Source organism: Triplophysa dalaica, chromosome 11 (genome assembly GCF_015846415.1).
Source record: "Triplophysa dalaica isolate WHDGS20190420 chromosome 11, ASM1584641v1, whole genome shotgun sequence".
NCBI lineage: Eukaryota > Metazoa > Chordata > Actinopteri > Cypriniformes > Nemacheilidae > Triplophysa > Triplophysa dalaica.
Window position 1 is genome coordinate 1,311,858 of NC_079552.1, and position 19,946 is coordinate 1,331,803.

Below are 19,946 nucleotides of genomic sequence, written 5' to 3' on the forward strand. Positions count from 1 at the left end.
GCCCTTTAGTTAGCACAATTGATGATGGATGTCCATGAAAGGTTCTATGGTGGATTCTTCCTTTGGTGAAACCACATGATTACTTAAAAGAGCCACATGTGTCATGCGTGGTTCCCGACCACTGATCTAGCGCATCTTCAGCAGAATGTTAAATCCATTCAAGAGAGGGCTAACCATTTCTTTATTCATATTTCTAAAATGTAAAAAAAACAGATTTTTCAGATGTAGTGGTGCACATTAAACGCTTTATCAAAGTTATTTATATATACATGTTTACTACACATTAAAAGCCACTAACAGTGTATAGTTTTATATTTAAAACGTGGTTAAGTTTAACAGTATAATACTATGTATATTGACAGCATTCATTCGTGTTTGGGAATAATTTCTCTGGCTGCCATGTATGGACACATGAGATCCGTTCTGCCTCACAGTCAATGTTGTGCATTATTTATGTGGTGCTACAGTGTAACAGGCTGTTTCATGAACCTGCAGCACCACCAGGTAATGCTCTCATTTCTATATATCTCCTAGCAAATAAACTAACCTGCTTAAGTCAACAATTATAACTTTGTTTAGTGAATAGCAGTGTATACAATTGACTTTAAAAGATGAGATTACAGAACATGCAATGTGTGCGTTCATTTCTTGTGCAAGGGCAATGACGTCTCTTCTAGAAGACGGCTTGATAAAAACAGGCTCAATCGAGCAGGTGATGGCTCCTCTGTCCACTCACCTGTGTCAGCTCATCCTGCTCTGTGGAAGTGATACAGAACTGGACCAGTTCACTCAACTGGAAGCGGCTGCTACAGCTGTGAGCAAAGCTTCTAAAAATATGGCGACTATGACAACAAGGTCAGTTACATTTATTACTTTCTTGGCAGGATGGGAGGTAAGTCAAATTCATTTTAAATGGTGTATCTGCCATCTTGACTTACTCTCAGTTATTTTAAAACCTGTGTCTTTATTCTGATGAACACAAAGAAAGATATTTGGAAGAGTTTTAGCAATTTTCAGTTATGGGACATCATCCACTACCATAGTAGTTTAAACATTCTTGTATAATTTTTTGTATACTATATTACATTATATTAACATAGCATGTTGTTAACATAGTTCCTCAATTAAAACATAGTACATGTTAAAGTGCTAAAAGGCATGAAAATGTTGAAAATGTCTTTCCGTCGTAGAAATGTTTAACATGGTTTTACTATGTTACCATGTAAAAGGAAAAAAAAAACATGGCAGCATATATAATCATACTTTTGTAAGTGGTTGAAGATGCATAACGATAGGTTACATCTCTTATTCTTACAATCAGGCTAATGGAAAATACAGAAGATAACATACTCAAAATTGAGATGGATCACCTTGTGGAATCTCTGACTGTGTCGGGTCAGCATGTGCTCCTGGCCACCCAAAAGCTCAGCATACAACCAGAGGTCATGGAACACAGAGAAGAACTCATTGAAGCGACTCAGAATGTGATGTTGAGTGTGGTAAAGGTAATTTGTCTGCACGCAGAAATGATAGAAAAAGAGTGAACTCTGAAAATGTTTGTGCCTGACTGCAATACTTCTAAATTTGTTTTTGTTGTTCCATAGATTCTTTTGGTAGAGGATGATGCGACTGTAAGGAAGATCACAGCGGCTGCTGATTGGCTCTTGCATTGTCTCTCTCAAATAGGAGCTGCAGAAGACATTTCATCCTTATTGAAAGCGTTTCAAGTCTACTCCAAGGCAATTCTGCTTCTTCACAGCTCCGTGTTGGAACGAATACAGGAACTGCGTGATAACACACAGCAGAAGCGTTTAAAAGCATCTCTAGACACCCTGAGAAAATGTGTCTCCATGCTGCACACTGCCATGTACACAACCATCAAACACCCGAACAGCGAGGAGGCTCAGAGTGCAAAGCATTACATCTTAAACCAAGTGGAATCGACTGTGAATGACATTGTTAGCACACTCAAGAGTAAGTGTGAACCGGGTGTTACGGGTTCGTGTGGATACTACACCGAAATACAAAACAGTTTACAGAGGATGCTGTCTGCCCCAACGTCTGTTAAAGATGCTGGATTTGATTTTATGCTTCGTGACCTGGTGCTCCACAGTATGATGGTAGCAAACGCCTCCAAGAGGGAAATCCAGTTGGAAGTGGCTGCAAACTGCAAGCTGGTCCTACAAAGCTGGTCAGGGATTTCACAACAAATCAAACATTATGATAATCAAGAACTCAGGAACTCATGTGCTTCTTTATCACAGCAGATCCGTAAAGTAAATGATGCTGTTGCGAAAGCCACCATGTTCCAGATAATGGACATATTTGTGTCAAGTGTAGCTCCCTTGGAGCAGCTGGTGCACGCTGTTAGCCGTATCTCCCAGGAAAAGCTTGATGATGAAGAGTTGGATGTGAAAACACTTAAGGCGCAATGTGAAGACTTTGAAGCTCACGCTGATAAGATAGCAGAGGTGGCAGGCTTCATCTCTTCTTTAGCATGTGATGAAACAAGTCTTGAGGGTGTAGATAACTCAAGAGCATTCATTTTGCAACTAAAAGACACAATTGAAGCACTCGTTTCGGATATTGGGGAAGAAGGCGTGCTCTGCACAGTGGTTCTGCAAAAGCTGAAAGAGATAACTCAGAGATGGACAGAAGAGATGGAGCAACTCCTGCATGTTTGTAGCGGCATCATGAACGTTAAGGACTTCGTCTGTCTCGCTCTTGTGGAAATGGGACAAGACTGGGGGGCATGTGTTGATGCACATAAAGATCAGAATGTGCAGAGATTCACCAAACAGGCAGGTTTGCTCATCGGGCACATGAGCCAAGTTATACAGTTTGTGAGAAGACACGTTGATAAGAGTGACAATCCAATCTACCGTAATGGGCTTCTGGTTTTGATAAAGCAAGCTGAGTCCTGGGCGGCCGAGGTGACAAACTGTCTCACTGATATCTACTCTAATACAAGCCTTAGCAGTGAGCAATTCTCATTGCTTTCCGACAGCGTCTCTGTAGCTTTAAGACACTTTGACATTCTACGTGAAGGTCTTGATGGCTTGCAGCATCCACATTTGCTAAGTCCCCTGCGGGAGGGAGCTCGACAGTTTGACAGTACAGCACTGTGTGCTGTCCCTATTTCAGAAGCTCGAAGTGATGATGATAAAACTGAATCCGAGATGTCAGTGCAAAGCTCCGCTATTGAAGATATTCAGCTTAAAGGTGATTTGGAGACTGTTCAACCAATCATGGAGCAGAATGTGCCAAACACAGAAGAAGAGTGGATTGTACCTGTCGTTGAATCAAAACCTGTTGTACAGCTTTATAATGTTGATTTATTGCCTCTGTTGTGTGAAGTTGTCAGCATGACCAAAGGAAAAGATGTAGAAGCTCTCAACATGGCTTGCACTGGAGTTCTGGGGCTTTCAAACAGCTACGTCCAAGCTGCAAGAGAGGCCACCAGCATCATAAACACAGTTGACAATCTGGAAATGGAAAGTCTGCGATCTGAACTAGTGTCCCTGACGCCCTTGCTCGTCCAGACAGCACAGGAAACAGCCATGAGTTCAGCTATGAGTACAGACAATATTTATAAACACAGCACACAATTCTCAGACCTCATCAAAAGTGCCCAGAAGATATTGATGCCGGTGGCAGGGATGTGGTACCATGCTGTTTACTCCATGTTCCAAAACTATGTACCAAGCATATTGGAGTCTATCACACAGGAGCTCACAGGGGTCATGTGTTTATGTGCGGATGCTGTGCAACTTGTGACATTGGTGGACATCAAGATGTTGGGTGAGTCTCATGAGAGTATTATGACCTTGCAAAGCAAACTCCAAAAAGCTCAAACCAACACCAAGAATCTTACAGACCTTGTGGGTTCAAGGTTAACTCTAACTGATGAGCTCGATGGACACTGCATGCTTTGGGCTTTGTCCATTCAAGTCCTGCTGAATTCATTGGATAGAATTTTAGGAACGTCTGATGGCAAGCAAATGAAACATCAAATGACACCCAAGAAATGGCTAGCAGCGATGTCAGAGAACTCACTTCGTATCCAAGAAGCTGCAAGACTGTCTTCTTTGAACTGTCAAGACAGCTATAAGGTTAAACAGTTAGAAGAACTACAAGAAGAGTTGAAGATGCTTACGGACTCATACCTACAGGTTGCAGAAGATTTTGGTACCGTGTCTCTCTCAAGTGTCTTGACATTGGCGAAGTCAGAGCTTCTACAAAGACAGCTTCAGATTAAAATGACAGCACTCACTTGTCTCTTGAGTAAAATTAACCAAGATTACGTGATAGCAATTCAAAACATTATTGCTTTGGCATGCTCAGTGAAAAGTAAAGATGGCAGCATGGAAACTGAAGATGCTTTGGCACAGTTTGAAAGCGAAGCAGATTTGTTAATGAAGAGTGTTAAAAATGCAACAGAGTCCATTGAAGACTCTTTCAATTTTATCAGAGACCCAAAGGAGAGATCAAATCTACGTTTTTTCAATGACCACTTGTCATTTCAGATGTCAGACATATTGTGTAGAGCCAGAATGATTGCAGAGACTCAAACTGTGGGCGAGACTCTTACTCTTGACATACAGACACAGTGCTGGTCAGCAAAGGCTCACTATCTTGTTGAGGAAATCTGTAAATTGGATGGAATTCTTGACATTACCAAAGAAAAGATCAAGGGTGGGTTGAAGGGCAGAGAGTCCGGTGGATGTCTGAAGCCTCAAATATCAATAACATTCACGCAAAAAAGGGAAACCCTACATCCTATACGCAAAGAATCAAATCTCAACCCCAAAAAGAATCAAGATTATACCGCAAGCAAACCAAACATCCGAGACGTGTCCAGTCAGGACCCAAATAAGGTAACAACTGTTCATGAATGAGTTCATTGCAAAATAACACAACATAATGCACACATAGGAAAACATCATTTGTTCCATTTTATCTTTAGGAAGTGACATCACAAAGGAGCACAAGAGTGCCCACATTCACCTCGGTGGACATGACTCTCTCGTGCACGTCCCTTTTTCTCAAACGAGAGACAGAGAAGTGGGATCACAAGGGTAACCAGGTCGTCAAGGTGACGAAGGAAATGGCTGATAAACTCTTTCACATGGCCCAATATTTAAAGCGTAAAGGACCCATACAGGTGAGCAACTCTGACAAAGATGTTGTACTCTTCCACGACAGAGACCTTAATTCCATGTTTCCCCAACAGAGTAAAGATGCTTTCGTGACATCTGCAAAGGATCTTGTTTCGAGCGGCCAGTCCATCACCCAGTTTGTGCGTGTCATAGCAGACCATTGTTTGGACAAACATTGCACAGAGGAGCTCTGTGTCATTGCGGAGCAGATTGTTACCATTTCCAACCAACTCACCATCATATCTAGGTGAGAAACGTTCAAAGTTACACTGACTCTCAGATCTTATTCACAGTTGATGGACTTTCTTACCTTTCTCCCTACATTTCTGACACATCATGCTCAATAACAATACAACTATTAAACATGCAATACTCTCTTGTGACCCAAGGGGTGCATGGTGTTTCTCCAGTGTTAATGCAGTGACCCCTGGATGTAAGTCATCGGATGAGATCCTGGTGAAGAACGCACAGAATCTACTACAGACGGTCATCCAAGGCGTCCGAGCTGCGGAAACTGCTTGTATCAGGGTAAGAGGAATGTAAAAACCTGTCATACTTGACTTGTAGTTGTGTTTGCTCTTTTGATAAAAGTATCCTTTTACAAACTATAAAGTGGGCAAATTTAATCTCATCGTTTACTTTGAAACAATTGCCAATGATGATCTGAATTGTCTTTGTGGTTTTTACAGGGCTTGAAACAACCGGAACCAAACTCTGAAGCGTCAAAGGCAGCAGCTTTTTGTTTCCAGTGGAAAAAGAGTCTTCTCATCCATCGAGCTCAGGAGCAGCTAAACCCTGAAACTGATGACTTGGGTCTACGAAGAACCCCCCAGAATTCCAGTGTGCCCAGCCTTGCTCCACCCATCAATGTCTTAGACAATTTCAAATAAGCACAAACCTTTCTTTGATTCCTTTTACAATATTAAGCATTAAATGTAAAATAGTTTAAAAACAATTTCATTTTAGGCGTCTAACAACGGCAATTTTCATGTTCTTTCAGTCAAACGTATCTATAGAGAGAAAGACATTTTACCTGTCCTGCTTTCTGTGGAACAAGTATTCAAGGGCTTCATTTATAGTATGTTGCATAAAAAAACGTACCTAAATTAGATTTTACGATCATTTCTCAAAGTGCGTATGTGTGATTCATAAAACGAACGTACTGACAGACAACTCGTGTACTCTATCAGATGTGAAATCGTGTTTTTTGCGTACGCACGCTTTATGATCAAATCTTTTCATAAGCGAGACCCCTGATTCCTACCTAAAAAGAACATCTGCATAATACAAAATATTTATCAGTGCCTTTTATACCTATATAACTCAACCAAGAAAAATATATCAAATGTCATAGAAAACATTTTAACGTTTTAATACATGCTAAAACATAATTACAAATCTAATTCGAATAAATCCAAAGTCAACTGACTACCCTGGCAGCCAAAACCATGAAGTTTTTAAGGCTTATTTATCTTATGTTTCCTTGAAAATCATCTACATAAACACTGGTATCATAACAACTTGATTAAATTTTATTTTGTTTTAGACACTGAATAAAAAAATGAGAAAGAAAGTACGGTTTCAATCCCTCTCTGGTGTTTCTGTCAGCATGGTAAAAGAGCACAAAACAAATCAGCATTTTCTGTGAACAAACATGAAACAAATACAATAAAATTGTTATGGTCACAAAAAAGCAACCATAAAAAGTGAGATAATGCCTCGTGTTAAAAAAAAACATTTACAATAGAGTTTCTCAGAACCCACAACTTTCTCATCACCAGAAATCCCCAAAGAACTAATGAGAGAAAAGAGATATACTCCTGATATATTACAGTGCTTATATATATGCTGTATGTAGTCATGGGATAAATATTGTATGAACTTTCCAAAATATCATGTCTTGAGATTTACACACAGTTCTATAAATATGAACGACTCAAGACACGTATCTGTTTGAGCCGTCAATGATAAAACAACCATTGTTTGATCGGTGTAACATCACAGAGACTGAAGTCCCTAAATATAAGATACAAATTTATTTAAAATATTTCTTGCATTTGCATTGCGAGTAAATACAGTCCTTTCATAAGTGCCTGAACGATGATCCAAAAGAAAGAAAGATGTTAAGATGATTATGTATAAGTGGAGAAAATATGTACAAAGAAATATAAATAAATAAAAAAGCTTCATATACATGCGGTGAATACAAAGTGTTTTGGTGTACGGATTCAACCTATGTGTGAGCTAGATTCAGTACAGGTGTGTCTACTGACAAAACGGTGAGGCTGTAGGATCAAATGTTTTAAAGACGTCCCTCAAGGGCCGGTCCTTCTTGTTATCTTTGTCCTCCTCATCCTCTTGTGGAGTAGGAGCGGGTTTGTTCTGTCGCGGGTCTACGTAAGCGGGTCTTATCAGTCCTGCTAGCGCCTGAATGGGCAAGTTGTGCACCGCAGGCGCCGCAGCACGGACTGGCAAACAAGGAGACACCGGCATCATCGCAGGCACAGGAGGACTGATCGACAGCCACCGGTGTTGGTGTTTGAGTCCTCAACTGGGCTCTTCTCTTCCTTTTCAACTCCTGTCGCCCATGATGGAGATGCATGAGGCGGAGAGTTTTGGAGCTTGAGAGAGGGCTTCGGGATACTGGGATTTTTAGGGAGATCTTCATTCTCGCGTTTTGGAGAGAGTAAAGAGTGATTGCGTGGATCGTATAAACTGATGCCTCCTAACAGCGTGGTGGGGCTCTCGAGACCTGCACCCATGGAGGATGCCAGACGGGGTGCATACGGGGGTAGTTTCTCCGACTCGGGTTTGGAGGATGCAGCGGTGGGTTGGTTTGAGCTTCCTACACGTTGCAGTCGGGGGTCAATGGACCCACCCCCCTTTTCTCTCATACCCGGTAGCTTGGACTCCAGACTGCCAGAGCGGCTAACTCTTGGATCAAGAGTTTTGGGACTACGGGGATCAGTGTGATGGCGAGAATCTAGCGTCCTACCCGGAGGGCTACCAAACCTCCCGACTCCCTCTTTGAGGCGTGCGGCTGCCAGACGAGGATCAGGAGGGCTCAGAGTGCCTGAGGGAGGGTGGTCCGGTGGGGAGGAGAAACTACGGTTCAGTTGGGCGTCAGCAATTAAAGGTGGAAGTGGCAGATTTATGGACGGCTCCTGTTTGGGGATCAATGAAGGGATGAGATCCTCAGGGCCCCACACCACAGTCTGAGCGAAGACAGGACGCTGGAGGAGGATATCCACCCGGATGTGACTGAACTGCTTGATCTGGCATCTGGGATCTCGCAGAATGGCCCCAGGGCTCGGATCCAACGGGATCAAGGCTGCCCTCTCTCTCAGCTCTTGCTCACCGTCCTCATCGTCATCTCCGGCGGAAGGTTTGTGGGACATGGAGGGGTTTGGATGGCGATGAGATTCAGGCTTGGAGGAGCTTGGATCAAGAGGTTTCAATTTGCGGGGGTCCCTGGCAAGCCTGGGGTCCCCAAGACCGTCTCCGTGGTCCTTTCTTGGGTCTGGTGGACCAGCTTTAATTCTAGGGTCGCTGGGCAGAGCTCGCTCCTTCTGCATTCTGGGATCCATGTGGACAGCTGGTGCAGTGCTATGTTGCTGGTTTTTCAACATATTGTTCTGTTTCTTTAGAGTATTCAGAATGGCCTTAACGCTGCTGCCCTCTTCCTCATCACTGGAGTACCAGTTAGGTGTTTCATCTGTGTAAGAAGCACAGATCATGATAGTTGATTAAAATAAATGATTAAAATCAAGAGTTAAGATATGCTTGTTTTTTGTTCCAACCTTTCTCTCTGCTGGAAGGTGCACAGCTCTGAACCTCTTCTCTGCGATTGTCAGAGTCTTGATTGCTCTGATTCAGGTGTAAAAGCAAAGCCTTCTGGACAGCTGGAAGAAAGTCCTGCATCCCAGACTCGATGTTACCCTGCATCTGAGAGTCTTGCATGGGTCCATCATCTAAAGCACAGAGAATAGAAGGTAGAATAGAGATAAGTTAAGCTCTACATTTTACAGATTTCAAACATTTAACACAAATATAAGCCCTACCTCCTTGGGTCAAAGACTGGCTGGTAAACAGATTCTTAAAGAACTCTGATGGCATCTGGCCCATGTTTTGAAAACGCATATTCATCTGCATGTCAGGCCTGGGTTGGAATGGTGCCCCCTGTTGGTTCATGGGTGGGCGGTTCATGTGCTGCATGATGCCATGGAACGGAGGGGGCTGCCCTTGGTGTCCAGGCATAGGTGGGCACTGACCAAAGCCCTGGGAGGGTGGTTGACCTGTAGGACTCTGTGGCATTCCTGGACCTGTGAATGGTGGCGGAGGGCTTCCCATTGAGCATGGAGGTGGTGGGAGGGAAGGATTTGGGGGAGAAGACATCATATTGCCAGACTGCATATCCTCAGGACCGCCAGCGAAAGCCATTGGACCTGCACTTCCCTGAAACTGTCCAGCAGGGGGTGATGTACTGTTGTAGAAATTGGGCCTGCAATGAATGAATGAAATATATTTTATTAATCATAATGATTTTATATAAATAAGTTCATTTTTTACATTTAAAAAAAAACATGTTTTTTTATTGTGCGTTCCAATTCAAATCAATCAAACTGCAACTGGGTAGTATTGATTAAGCAAAAATAATACAGCTAACTTGCACCATGAAACACACACAAAAATACATGATAACAAAATAAAAAACAATGGTGATCTCCTTTTCCAAAAAAACTATTTATATACAGTGTTTTATGCATTATGACTTATTTTCAACTTTAAACATGCAGTCTTCAAATGCTTGACATGGTCCACTTGTCAAAAAAACGAGTTGGAAGTTTGACACAGTATTTTTATGCTCTAATTACTCCCCCCAGCGATCCTAAAGATTTCTGAAAGTTTCTTTCGAACATGAAAATATGTTTGGTAACAACATTTCTTGGTCCCTTATTGGACAATTCTCCCAGAAAAGCAGGCCCACGAGTCAACCCGCCAGAGCGAGAAGAAAGAGCATGCCCTCACGTCAACCAAGGAGAGCGGGAGAAGGAGCATGCGAATATGTCAACAAGTAGGAGCAAGAGAGAGAGCACTGCATTCGCCAAGTTCAGCTGTGTTTGTTTGTTAACTGAATTTCGGTGAGGAATATTATGTAAACGTTGGATATAACGCTGGATTTGGAGATTGTTTGAAACTGATAGATGGAGCGGCATTAAGCGCAAAAAGATGCCGCACGAGGTAAGTGAAACTGAGTGATATGTCTGCGTTTTGTTGGCAATAGTTGCAGACATGCTTTAGTTCCGCACAACCCCTCCCCCCCACTGGTCGTGACGGTCAATTTAAAATGGACATTGACTTTTCAATTCACACTGTGTTTATGAGAATCTTGAATTTATCTTAATCCTTCAAGTAATACCTGTTTGAGATCATTAAATTTCCTCAGATCAATACATCAATCAAAGCTCAATAATGCAGAATAAAGGACTCAATAACCAATAGTACCTTAAAGCGATCTTCTGTGCCAGGTCCACAGTAGGCTGAACTTTGATTTCAAACAGAGAGGGGATCTTCTTGCCTCCATCTGGTGGGCTTCCAGGCCCAGGGGTGGGCAAAAGTCCTACCCCTGGAGGCGGTTTAGGTAGTGGGGCAATTCCATGTTTCCTCAGATCTTCCACTTCCATCTCATCCTCATTTACATGCTCCTCTTCTGTGTTAAGAATCTAAAATGTGCAATAATAAAATCAGATTTCCAAATCATGCTTAGTCCAACAAATGTCATATTTAAACAGTTGTAAGAAGTAAATGTAAGTGTGACTATAAAACTGACCAGTGACATTTACCCCTGCATATTAGAAATTTACTCCAACACATTGTGCATATGAAGGCGCTTAAAAGGTTCTTCTCAGTGATGCCAGAAAAGGACCATTTTTGGCTCCACAAAGAACCATTCAGTCCAAGATTCTGTAAAGAACGATCTCTTTCTTACCTTTTCATATTCTGAAGATTATTTTACTTTTTTCGGCATAAAGAAAGTTTTGTTCTGCGGATCTTAAAGGTTCTTTATGGAACCAATTAGACAAAAATGGTTCTTCTATGGCATCAAAGAACCTTTTGAGGCACCTTTCTTTTTAAGAATGTAAGCCAAGACATTTGACCTCAACTTACCAAAAGGCTTGTTTATTAAATGTTATTTCAGTCTTTACCTTGTCCAAAAGTTCTTTAGTTATGTCGGTCAAAGGCTCGTGAGAAAACTTGCAGTTGTCGCCTTGATAACACTTTGCACCGGTGTGAAAGAACTTGCAGGGATACTCACGTACACCTCAGGGTCAAGGTCCAAAACATTGAACAAATGCTCATAAAACAGATACATGTGCACAATACATCACAATCATTCAACTGGATGAGAAAGGGTGTTTAAAGGATATTGTGCATGTATATACAGGCGTCTCCTTTGGTACAGTATCCCTGGACATAAAATTTGCACAGTTCCTTCTTTTTCTCTGGAACAACATTGTCATGTTCAAACTTGCACTGGTCCCCCTGTGAAACATTGAGAGAAAGATTAATGGGGTTTATCTTTAAGCACACATTACGCGCATCAATAGTTTGAGTAATTGTGTATTTATATTTCAGAAACTCAACAGTAAACGTACTTTGATGCACCTCCCCTCAATGAAATATTTACAAATGTGCCTCCCGTTGTGTTCAACCGTGTGTTGATTAATGAATTCCTGGCTCATGATTGGACGCTTCTTCTGAAAACTGGGCGGACCTTTAGATTCCTGAAGAGACGACAACATTACAGCACTGCAGAATTAACAGCTGATGTTCCGTTTAACAACGTCAAAATCTCACCCCGTCTCCTCCGCACTGATCTCCTCCTCGACCACGTCCCCGGCCCCAGTTCTTCCCCTTCTGTTTCTTGTTTTTGTTGGGCATTCCGCGTCCCCTGCCCATGGCACCACGCCCTTTACCACGCTGACCTCCAACTGTGAGAGGAAAGACCATCAGATTCCAAATACTACTATTGAATTCACAATTTGTACAGAGCTGGACAGGTTTTTACTATAGGGAGATAAGAAGTGCCTTGTTCAGGTAAATACACACAAGTGGAAGAAACAAACATACACTGGTGTTGGTGTTGTTGTTGTTGTTTTTGTTGTCCCTTCATGACTGGTCGCTTGGCCTTGTCTTTAGGTGGGCCCCCTTTTCCGTGACCAGACGACTCTTTAGCGTGTTTGTATTTAGACAGTTCCTCAGAGAAATCATCCTCCTCTTCATCGTAGTCGTACTTATCTTCACTGTACTTGTCCATCTCGTTCTTGTTCTGTGCCGACCTCGGTGGTTTTCCAGGCTCATTTTCTCGCTAGAGACATTGGTTGACATGAATCGAGTAGAATGACATCATAAGAGATTTTATATTCCAGTACCTGAGCCTTTACTCACTTGCGCCAACTCCCCATCATGATCTCGGTACGTTACTTTGTTCTTTTTACTCTTGGGCCGGTCTTGACGCTCATGCTCTGAGTCGTAGCTGTCCGAGCTGGAGCCGCTGGATGGAGAGTGATGCTGAAACAGAAACAATAGAACGATCATGAAGGGATGTTTAATCTGCAGAAATTAAATCATTTGAAATCGAGTTGACGTTGATCTGAGAGGACGTGAGCTGCGGCGGTTGTGTGTGTACCAAGACAACACCAAATACATAAGGGGTTTTAAGACCAAGACCAAGGCAGGATGTGACCAAATCATTTATAAAAAAATATTTTAGATCTGTTTGCTAAATAATAATGCAATCACATCTGTGAATAATTTCTGAATACTGAACCAAAAAATCTTTTAGACACATTATTCACATGTTTTTCTTTAACTTTTGTTTCTAATCTGGAGAAGTAACATCATAGAATTGATTAAAATAAATATCCAAAACCAAACACACACCTTCTGTCGATCCCGTCTCCTCTTCTTTGACCGTCGCTTCTCTCGAATTTTTCTGTGTCTCTTTCTTGAGTGACGATGTGTCTTCTCATCTTTGTCATTTCCTTTCTCTTTGTCTTTCTCGCCCTCTTCAGAATCTTCCTTGTTTTCTTTCACCTCTTCGATGCTTATTCCTTCATCATCTATTTCTCCATCCTCCAGTTCTCCATCCTCTCTGTAGAAAAACAAACAAAAAAAAATATTACATAAACAAAACCAGCCACACAACGATTTAACCAGAGGAAAAGACATTAACATGTATGCATTTGGCAGACACTTACATTGCATCCTACTATACATTTATTTCTGATTATGTGCAATCCCCTGGGATCGAACCTATGTTCTTGGCATTGCTAGCGCTATGCTCTTACCACTGCGACAAATCGTTTATCATGACAAGTCATTAGTAGAATATAAACTAAAAAAAGACAGATTGTTCAAACAAAAAAGATTAATTCTGTCAGTATTTACTCAGAAAGAGATCCATAAAATGTTGGAATGACATACGTTTGAATATTTATTTCTTATTAACCCATTAAATTCAAATGTGCACCAAGCATTTTAAATACATGAATGTATTTGGCAAAGAAAAAGGAAACGTATAGCACCTGGAACACAGCAGATTTGTTAGACTGTTTTAATCCTTGATTTTTGTTCGTAATGAAATTTGATTTGATTTAATTCTTTTGTTTATTTCGGAATAAGCAAAAACAGTTTCTTTTTGAGAACACGGAAACTCCAAGGAAATGTTTGGACTGATGTTCATGTCTAACGTATTACTGGGATGTTTACTTTCATCAAATGGTTACACACCATATTAAGTTTAAACCAACATTATTGTCTGTGTTTTGTCAAGAGCAAAAGTCCAGTATGGAAATTGAATGTCTAAAGAGATCTTAATATTCGGCTTTGAGTTGAGTAAACCATGACACCATTCATTGCGAAGATTCGATGAGATTTAACACTGGTTTCCAAACCCAAACAAACAGCCTTTAAATAGAGAATTTGGGTCACTTAAATGTGCTTAAAAAAACACATAAAACAAATAGAAAAGGCTTACACACTCAAATGATTGAAATGAGTGTGATGTATTCACTATAATGTATATTGAGATTAGTGGTCGGCTTAATGACGATGTCTTCAAAGTTTAACTTCGTACGCAAAAGGTGGGAAGCTGATCAAGGCTTACAATATCTGAAGCACATTTTACAAACACGACCAACACCTAAGCACACACATTAAAGGGGGTCAAAGGGGAAATGATCAGGAAGCAACTGTTATGGTTTAATGAGACTTTTTTGGATCCGGACATTGTCAAGGCCGGCCGAGATCTGAGGATTCGTTATATGTTATCACTACAAAAATGATGATGTCCGATCATAAACTGTCACATACAGACATAGCAGAACAGCACATAAACCCAGAGATTATCTACGGGATATATGTGTGTTTACTTGCTTAAAGTCAACACTAAATTGTCATCGCTTATTTGCTATATATATATATATATATATATACACACATGACATTTTTAAGCTTAACAAGACATTCATTGCCCAGATTTAACTTTTCACCATCAGAAAGTGATTTATATTGGTGATTTTAGCTAGAACGGAATATAACTACATAAGACAAACATTATTCTTTTAAACTATTCTTGTAGACAACCATTGACAAATGCATTCCTGCCATCTGAGCACAGCCCACAAAGCCTTTCCACCAATCCCTGTCCGACAACATATGTCTCTTTCACCAGTACAAGATTCCTGCCATGAATCCCAAGCAGACATGTTTCCTTCCCAGTGGGCGGGGCTTTCCTAAGATCCGTGAGTGGGCGGGGCACAATACGCCTCATGACTATTTACGTACTTAAACAGTCCTGAAACGACGTATTGTTAAAAAATAAAATAAGACGTATTACTATGATAACATAACGAAACTCGCGACGACCTCCCAGAAAACATAAAATGCGTTTTCTTTAAATAAACTGAAGCGTTAAATAGAGAGTGAATACGCGGGAAAAGCGCTAAAATGGACGAAGATGAGCAGTGTGACACGAGCTCTTTCCTCTGCAACAGAGCGTTAAAATGAAACTGCATGCAGTCAAATATGAGCACTACTTCGTGAACTGGGGGAAAGGCCTGACAGAATGAACCCAAAAGAAATGCGTCCTTGAAAAAGAACCGAAGAGAAGTGAAAAGACATAGTCGCACACATGAAGCATTTGCAGATAAGAACATGTTTACTCGACCTTTCTTCCCCTGCCAGCTCACAGTCTGTCATGTTTTTGTCAAGTACGGGGCTTGGGGGACTGGAGAAGAGGCTCACAAAAGCCATGATGGTTGGAAACACAACTGCTCCGCAACCAGTGTGAGATGCATCAGTCACTCGTTGGCTGAAAGTTTGGATGTATTGACAGTCTGGAGAAAAAACTCACGGTTTACGCGTCTCAACAACACATGAGACGCTTAACAACAGACATGATATCCTCAGTCATGTTTAACGCTGTCTCAACACAGCTTTGATACCGCAGCTTTGTTTACGTCCCCGGCGGTTTCACAGACGCCCTGGTGCGACACTGCAGACGGAGAGTATTGCGTTTGTTTTCGACGCTTTTTTCGGGATCTTCCGCGGACATGGCGCACGCAACATTTCGTGAAAATGGCTGCGAGGATCTTGCAAAAGCCAGGTGTCCCGCCTACTTTGTCGTTGTGGCCAATCGCTGCTTGTCCGTCTGGGCGCGAGGTACAATGACTCGCAATTCTATTGGTCGACGCGCTGGCGCCTAAGTGCGGGGAGAATTTTTCAGCTCATCTATTAGTTGGACAAGATGTCAGTCATTTTCAGACCGTACGTGACGCACTGTTTAGATATGGATGATGTGTATTTGAATTGTTCTGAGTTGAGCGTAACTGCATTTTTCATTTAATCATTTTATATTTAATTAATAGTTAAGGTTGATAGCTTAACTTGAGGTATTTAAGAGTTGCCAAAATTAACTTTTATTCTAATCACATAGACTTATATTATATGGCACAGCTGTGACTGCGGTGTTAAATAAATTATAAACCTATTTGCAATACATTCAGAAAATGTAAAAACAAGAAAAAATGAATTACAGTTCACTACAGTCCGTGTTATAAACAGTTTATTTTGAGTAAATTATTACAATTTGGAAATTTAGAAGACATTAGCTCAGGATCTCAATTATTATCCCATAACAATGTTATGCTTATTAGAATATTAGAATTATACAGACTACAACATTATGTGTATACTTTTAAAAGAGATTTTACAAGTTAAATAAAGTTAAGTTAAATAATATTTGGTCCACACTCAAACTCAGACTGGCCTTCCTGTTTCCTGTGAGACATTCATCAAATTCAGAGATGTATCTGAATCAGAACTTGTGTTATGGGAGTCATCTTGATGTGGTTTTCTTTTGCGTTCCCATATCCAACTAACTAATAGAGTTAGACATGCTGATAATACAAATCCGAGCAAAAAGACAACCGCTGCCAAAAATACAGGTTCTGTGAATGCTGACAGAAACCATGATTTCTTCTCTGAAACAAGAGTCAGGAGGTTTCACATCATTTATTATTTTATTCACATGAACAATTTTTTAATCAGAGTGACTTACCATAAGTTCTCCTCAGTTTCTCATTGATGCTTATGTGTTCAATCTCACAGGTAACTCCATTGGCACTAATGTTACCGAGGCTGAGATAGGAGGTTATCTGGAATCTGCCATCTCTGTGAGGGAGTATTCCGGTTGTTGATACACCATAATAAATCGGTCTTCCTGTCTGGCTCCAACGCACTCGAATGACATTTGGATAGAAGCCATGCGCAGCACATTTAAGATATTCTTCTTCTTTCTTTCCACCAGAAGACAGAAACACGGCTGGTTTTACTACGTTGAAAACAATAATGAAAAACAATGATATCCATTTGAATATGTAATGATGGTAATTTGGATTAGAAAGGTTTAAATCTTTGATAAGATAACAAATCAAACATCTTAGAAAGGCTTTACTTGAATAAATAATATAATTTCCAATTGTTCTTTTTGCAAAGAAATATAAAAATGATATTTACTCACCTGCCTTGGCCAGAGAGTTGTTGGACAGCAGGAAAACGGTTTTCACAGCAGAGCACACCATCTTTAGTTTATCTTCTTTTCTCTTTATGTATTCTTTGCTTTGTCTCTCCTCTGCTAAACGTTCACCAGGTTCACTGGTAGCAACAACAGCCTGGTTTACCAAATCAATATGCATCATGTCTTTGCCATCATACCCATATTTCCATAAACGATCAACTTGACCTTCATTGTTAAAGGAGCACTCGATGAACTGCTGAAATGCATGTTCGTCTAAAATGAAACAGCAACAATAATGTTGTGACCTTATTTATCATGAAATAAAATGTACACACATAACATAATAGAAACATGTGCAGCATGGGGCCTCCCAAGTAGACTGCTGCTATATGCAATAAAACAACTGGCCACCAGAGGGCCACAGGCGTCAAGGAATTCGTATTTTAAATTATATCTCAATTAAAAAGAAAACTCCTACTCTTTTGGAAGAGACAACCAAAGTCTACAAGTAAAATCTTCAAGCAGGTTGTGTTTTACATACTTGGAAAAAATATTGTAAAATTGTAATCCTACCTGCACCAAGGATGATTTCAGAAAAAGCAACGATTAGCATAAAAGCCCGCATTTTGTTCTAACACAGGACCTTCTAAAACTGATAATTGAACGAGAAAGTGATGCGTATTTTAATGTTACATGGTGTCGAGGCTGACAGTCAAACTGAAAATGAAAGTGTTGTGAGGGAAACATGATCATGATCACAGAGGACAATTCTTTTTTTCTTATTCTTCAGAAGCTGGATTCAGCCTCGCTTTTAAAGAGATTTAAAGAAGATCATGATGTCCATAAAAATGTTAAGAGCACTCGTGTTAAATCTGCTGTTTCCACAGACCATCATAACGTGGACAGGTAAAATGACCGTGTCGTTGTGTTAAGTTTTATTATTCTTCACTTTATTATTCTAGAATACAAACATCAATGTTTCAATAGAACAGACACATTTGCAAGCAAAAATGTGAGAATATTCCTTAACTTGGTATGACTTTTTGTGTTATGCATTTTTTGTCTCAACAAACTATAAACAATTTCATCAGCAGGGTTTCGGTTACAGGAAGTGAAATGCAGCAAAAATACAAAAATATACCCACGGAAAAAAAAAGTATAGTAGTTCCTGTAGTAAACTGTAATAAATGTACCAAAGTAATGTTAAAAATCATTGTAGTATCTAGAAATTGTGCTAAATCTATTGTATGCATGCGGGGAGCTGCTTTTTATTTTATACTATAGCTAAAATAGCTATTTCAATTTATTGTATTAGCTACGATGAGCATCTTAAAACAATGTACCACCAAGTACATTTAACAAAACGTTAAATGCTCCCTTATTTGATAAAAGCATCTGGCAAATGAACCTAAATTTATGAATAACTTGGCTCGCACCATCAACCCAACATTTGAAATTGTCCATTTGCACATGGATGTTTTCGACTGTTTAGTTAAAGTCCAGCTTGTTTGTTTGGACTAACTTACAGACTACCATGCCGTAAACGTCCTGGCCTATACTCGGAAGAAGGGAAATGGTTCCATGGACCAAGGAGTGGTTGTTTTGGTCAACGATGCCATTTTCGCATACTTTGACCAGAAAAAACAAACTTTTATTCTACGTCCTAGTTCGAGCGCAGGCTTCTCTGTCCTGGAGAAACGCTCCGGCACCTTCTGCCTGACCGAGGTCTTCAAGGGATTCCTTAGACAGGCTAAATATCTGGAGAAGTTTCAAGATGATGCACAGTCATCAGAGCCACTTTTAGGTAATGTCATTATGATTCAGATGTTGTGAAAGTGTCTTCTATACATTCCGATTTTGCACTGTATAATCAAATCCCACTATTTCTGAACAGCACGTCCTTCTGTTGAAGTGTATACTGAGTTTCCTGAGGAACAGGGAAAAGTGAATACCCTTTACTGCTACGCAACTGGGTTCTACCCCGGAGACATAGAAATGGATCTTTTTGTTAATGGTGTTAATGTGAAGGGAGAGACCTCTGATTTAATGTATGGGCAAGACTGGACTTACAGAATATACAAGCATGTAACCATCGCCCCAGAGCCCGGAGACAAATATAAATGTGAAGTAAAACATAGCAGTATCCCAGAACCCAAAGTGACCGTGTGGGGTGAGTTATCTGTGATCAATCACATAAAATGGTTCAAAAAATTGTGAACGAAAATGACGTGTCAGCTGATCTGATGGTCTTGTGTTTTCTCTATAGTCCCTGAATTCTCAGAATCACATCTCTACTGGGTTTATACACTATTTCTCAGCATTCTTCTGGGAATCACTGTGTGTGTCTACATTTTAAGAAGACAAAGGCCCTTCCAACCATGAGGAATTTTAGAAAAACACATTTCGTGTCTCCACAAATATACACCTATTATGATTTTAACATTTGTGGTGATTTTTTTGTGATTTATTTTTTACTTTTTTTCAGGTTCCTTAAAGATGTGCTTGTTACTGAGACATGTCTTGTTTCTTTTTGTCATTGACCTTTTTATATACTACACATCTTTTCAGTGCACTACCCACATTGAACACGTGGCGGCAGCAGAATCACACAAACTTGTGAAAGTCTATGAAACGTTTGAAAGCATTGAAAGAAATGTGTGCTTCATGTGTGTCTTATGCTTTAAATGTATTTATGTTTTATTGAT

At 40.4% G+C, this 19,946-nt stretch overlaps 3 protein-coding genes across 3 annotated transcripts; 1 reads left to right on the forward strand and 2 right to left on the reverse strand.

Moving 5' to 3' along the window:
* Window positions 1-6,670: 6,670 nt before the first annotated feature.
* Window positions 6,671-15,525, reverse strand: LOC130431812 (zinc finger CCCH domain-containing protein 6). Its single transcript, XM_056761012.1, is given in 13 exon segments — window positions 6,671-7,679; window positions 7,682-8,874; window positions 8,960-9,130; window positions 9,221-9,660; window positions 10,665-10,882; window positions 11,366-11,475; window positions 11,588-11,702; window positions 11,816-11,944; window positions 12,018-12,151; window positions 12,291-12,528; window positions 12,609-12,731; window positions 13,104-13,314; window positions 15,391-15,525. Coding segments are annotated over 13 exon segments (3,423 nt in total). The 5' UTR covers window positions 15,477-15,525; the 3' UTR covers window positions 6,671-7,424.
* Window positions 15,526-15,852: 327 nt separating this feature from the next.
* zmp:0000001138 (uncharacterized protein LOC100002901 homolog) lies at window positions 15,853-19,753 on the forward strand. The gene is made up of 6 exons (XM_056761014.1): window positions 15,853-15,989; window positions 16,833-16,897; window positions 18,032-18,147; window positions 18,770-19,045; window positions 19,136-19,411; window positions 19,508-19,753. The coding sequence occupies exons 3-6, from the start codon at window positions 18,075-18,077 to the stop codon at window positions 19,621-19,623; spliced, it is 741 nt and encodes a 246-aa protein (XP_056616992.1). The 5' UTR covers window positions 15,853-15,989; window positions 16,833-16,897; window positions 18,032-18,074; the 3' UTR covers window positions 19,624-19,753.
* zmp:0000001006 (uncharacterized protein LOC100002840 homolog) lies at window positions 16,047-18,048 on the reverse strand. The gene is made up of 4 exons (XM_056761013.1): window positions 17,815-18,048; window positions 17,245-17,514; window positions 16,783-17,055; window positions 16,047-16,705 (listed from the first exon to the last, which is right to left on the reverse strand). Exons 1-4 carry the CDS (start codon window positions 17,864-17,866, stop codon window positions 16,482-16,484), a joined length of 819 nt encoding a protein of 272 aa, XP_056616991.1. The 5' UTR covers window positions 17,867-18,048; the 3' UTR covers window positions 16,047-16,481.
* Window positions 19,754-19,946: the final 193 nt, after the last annotated feature.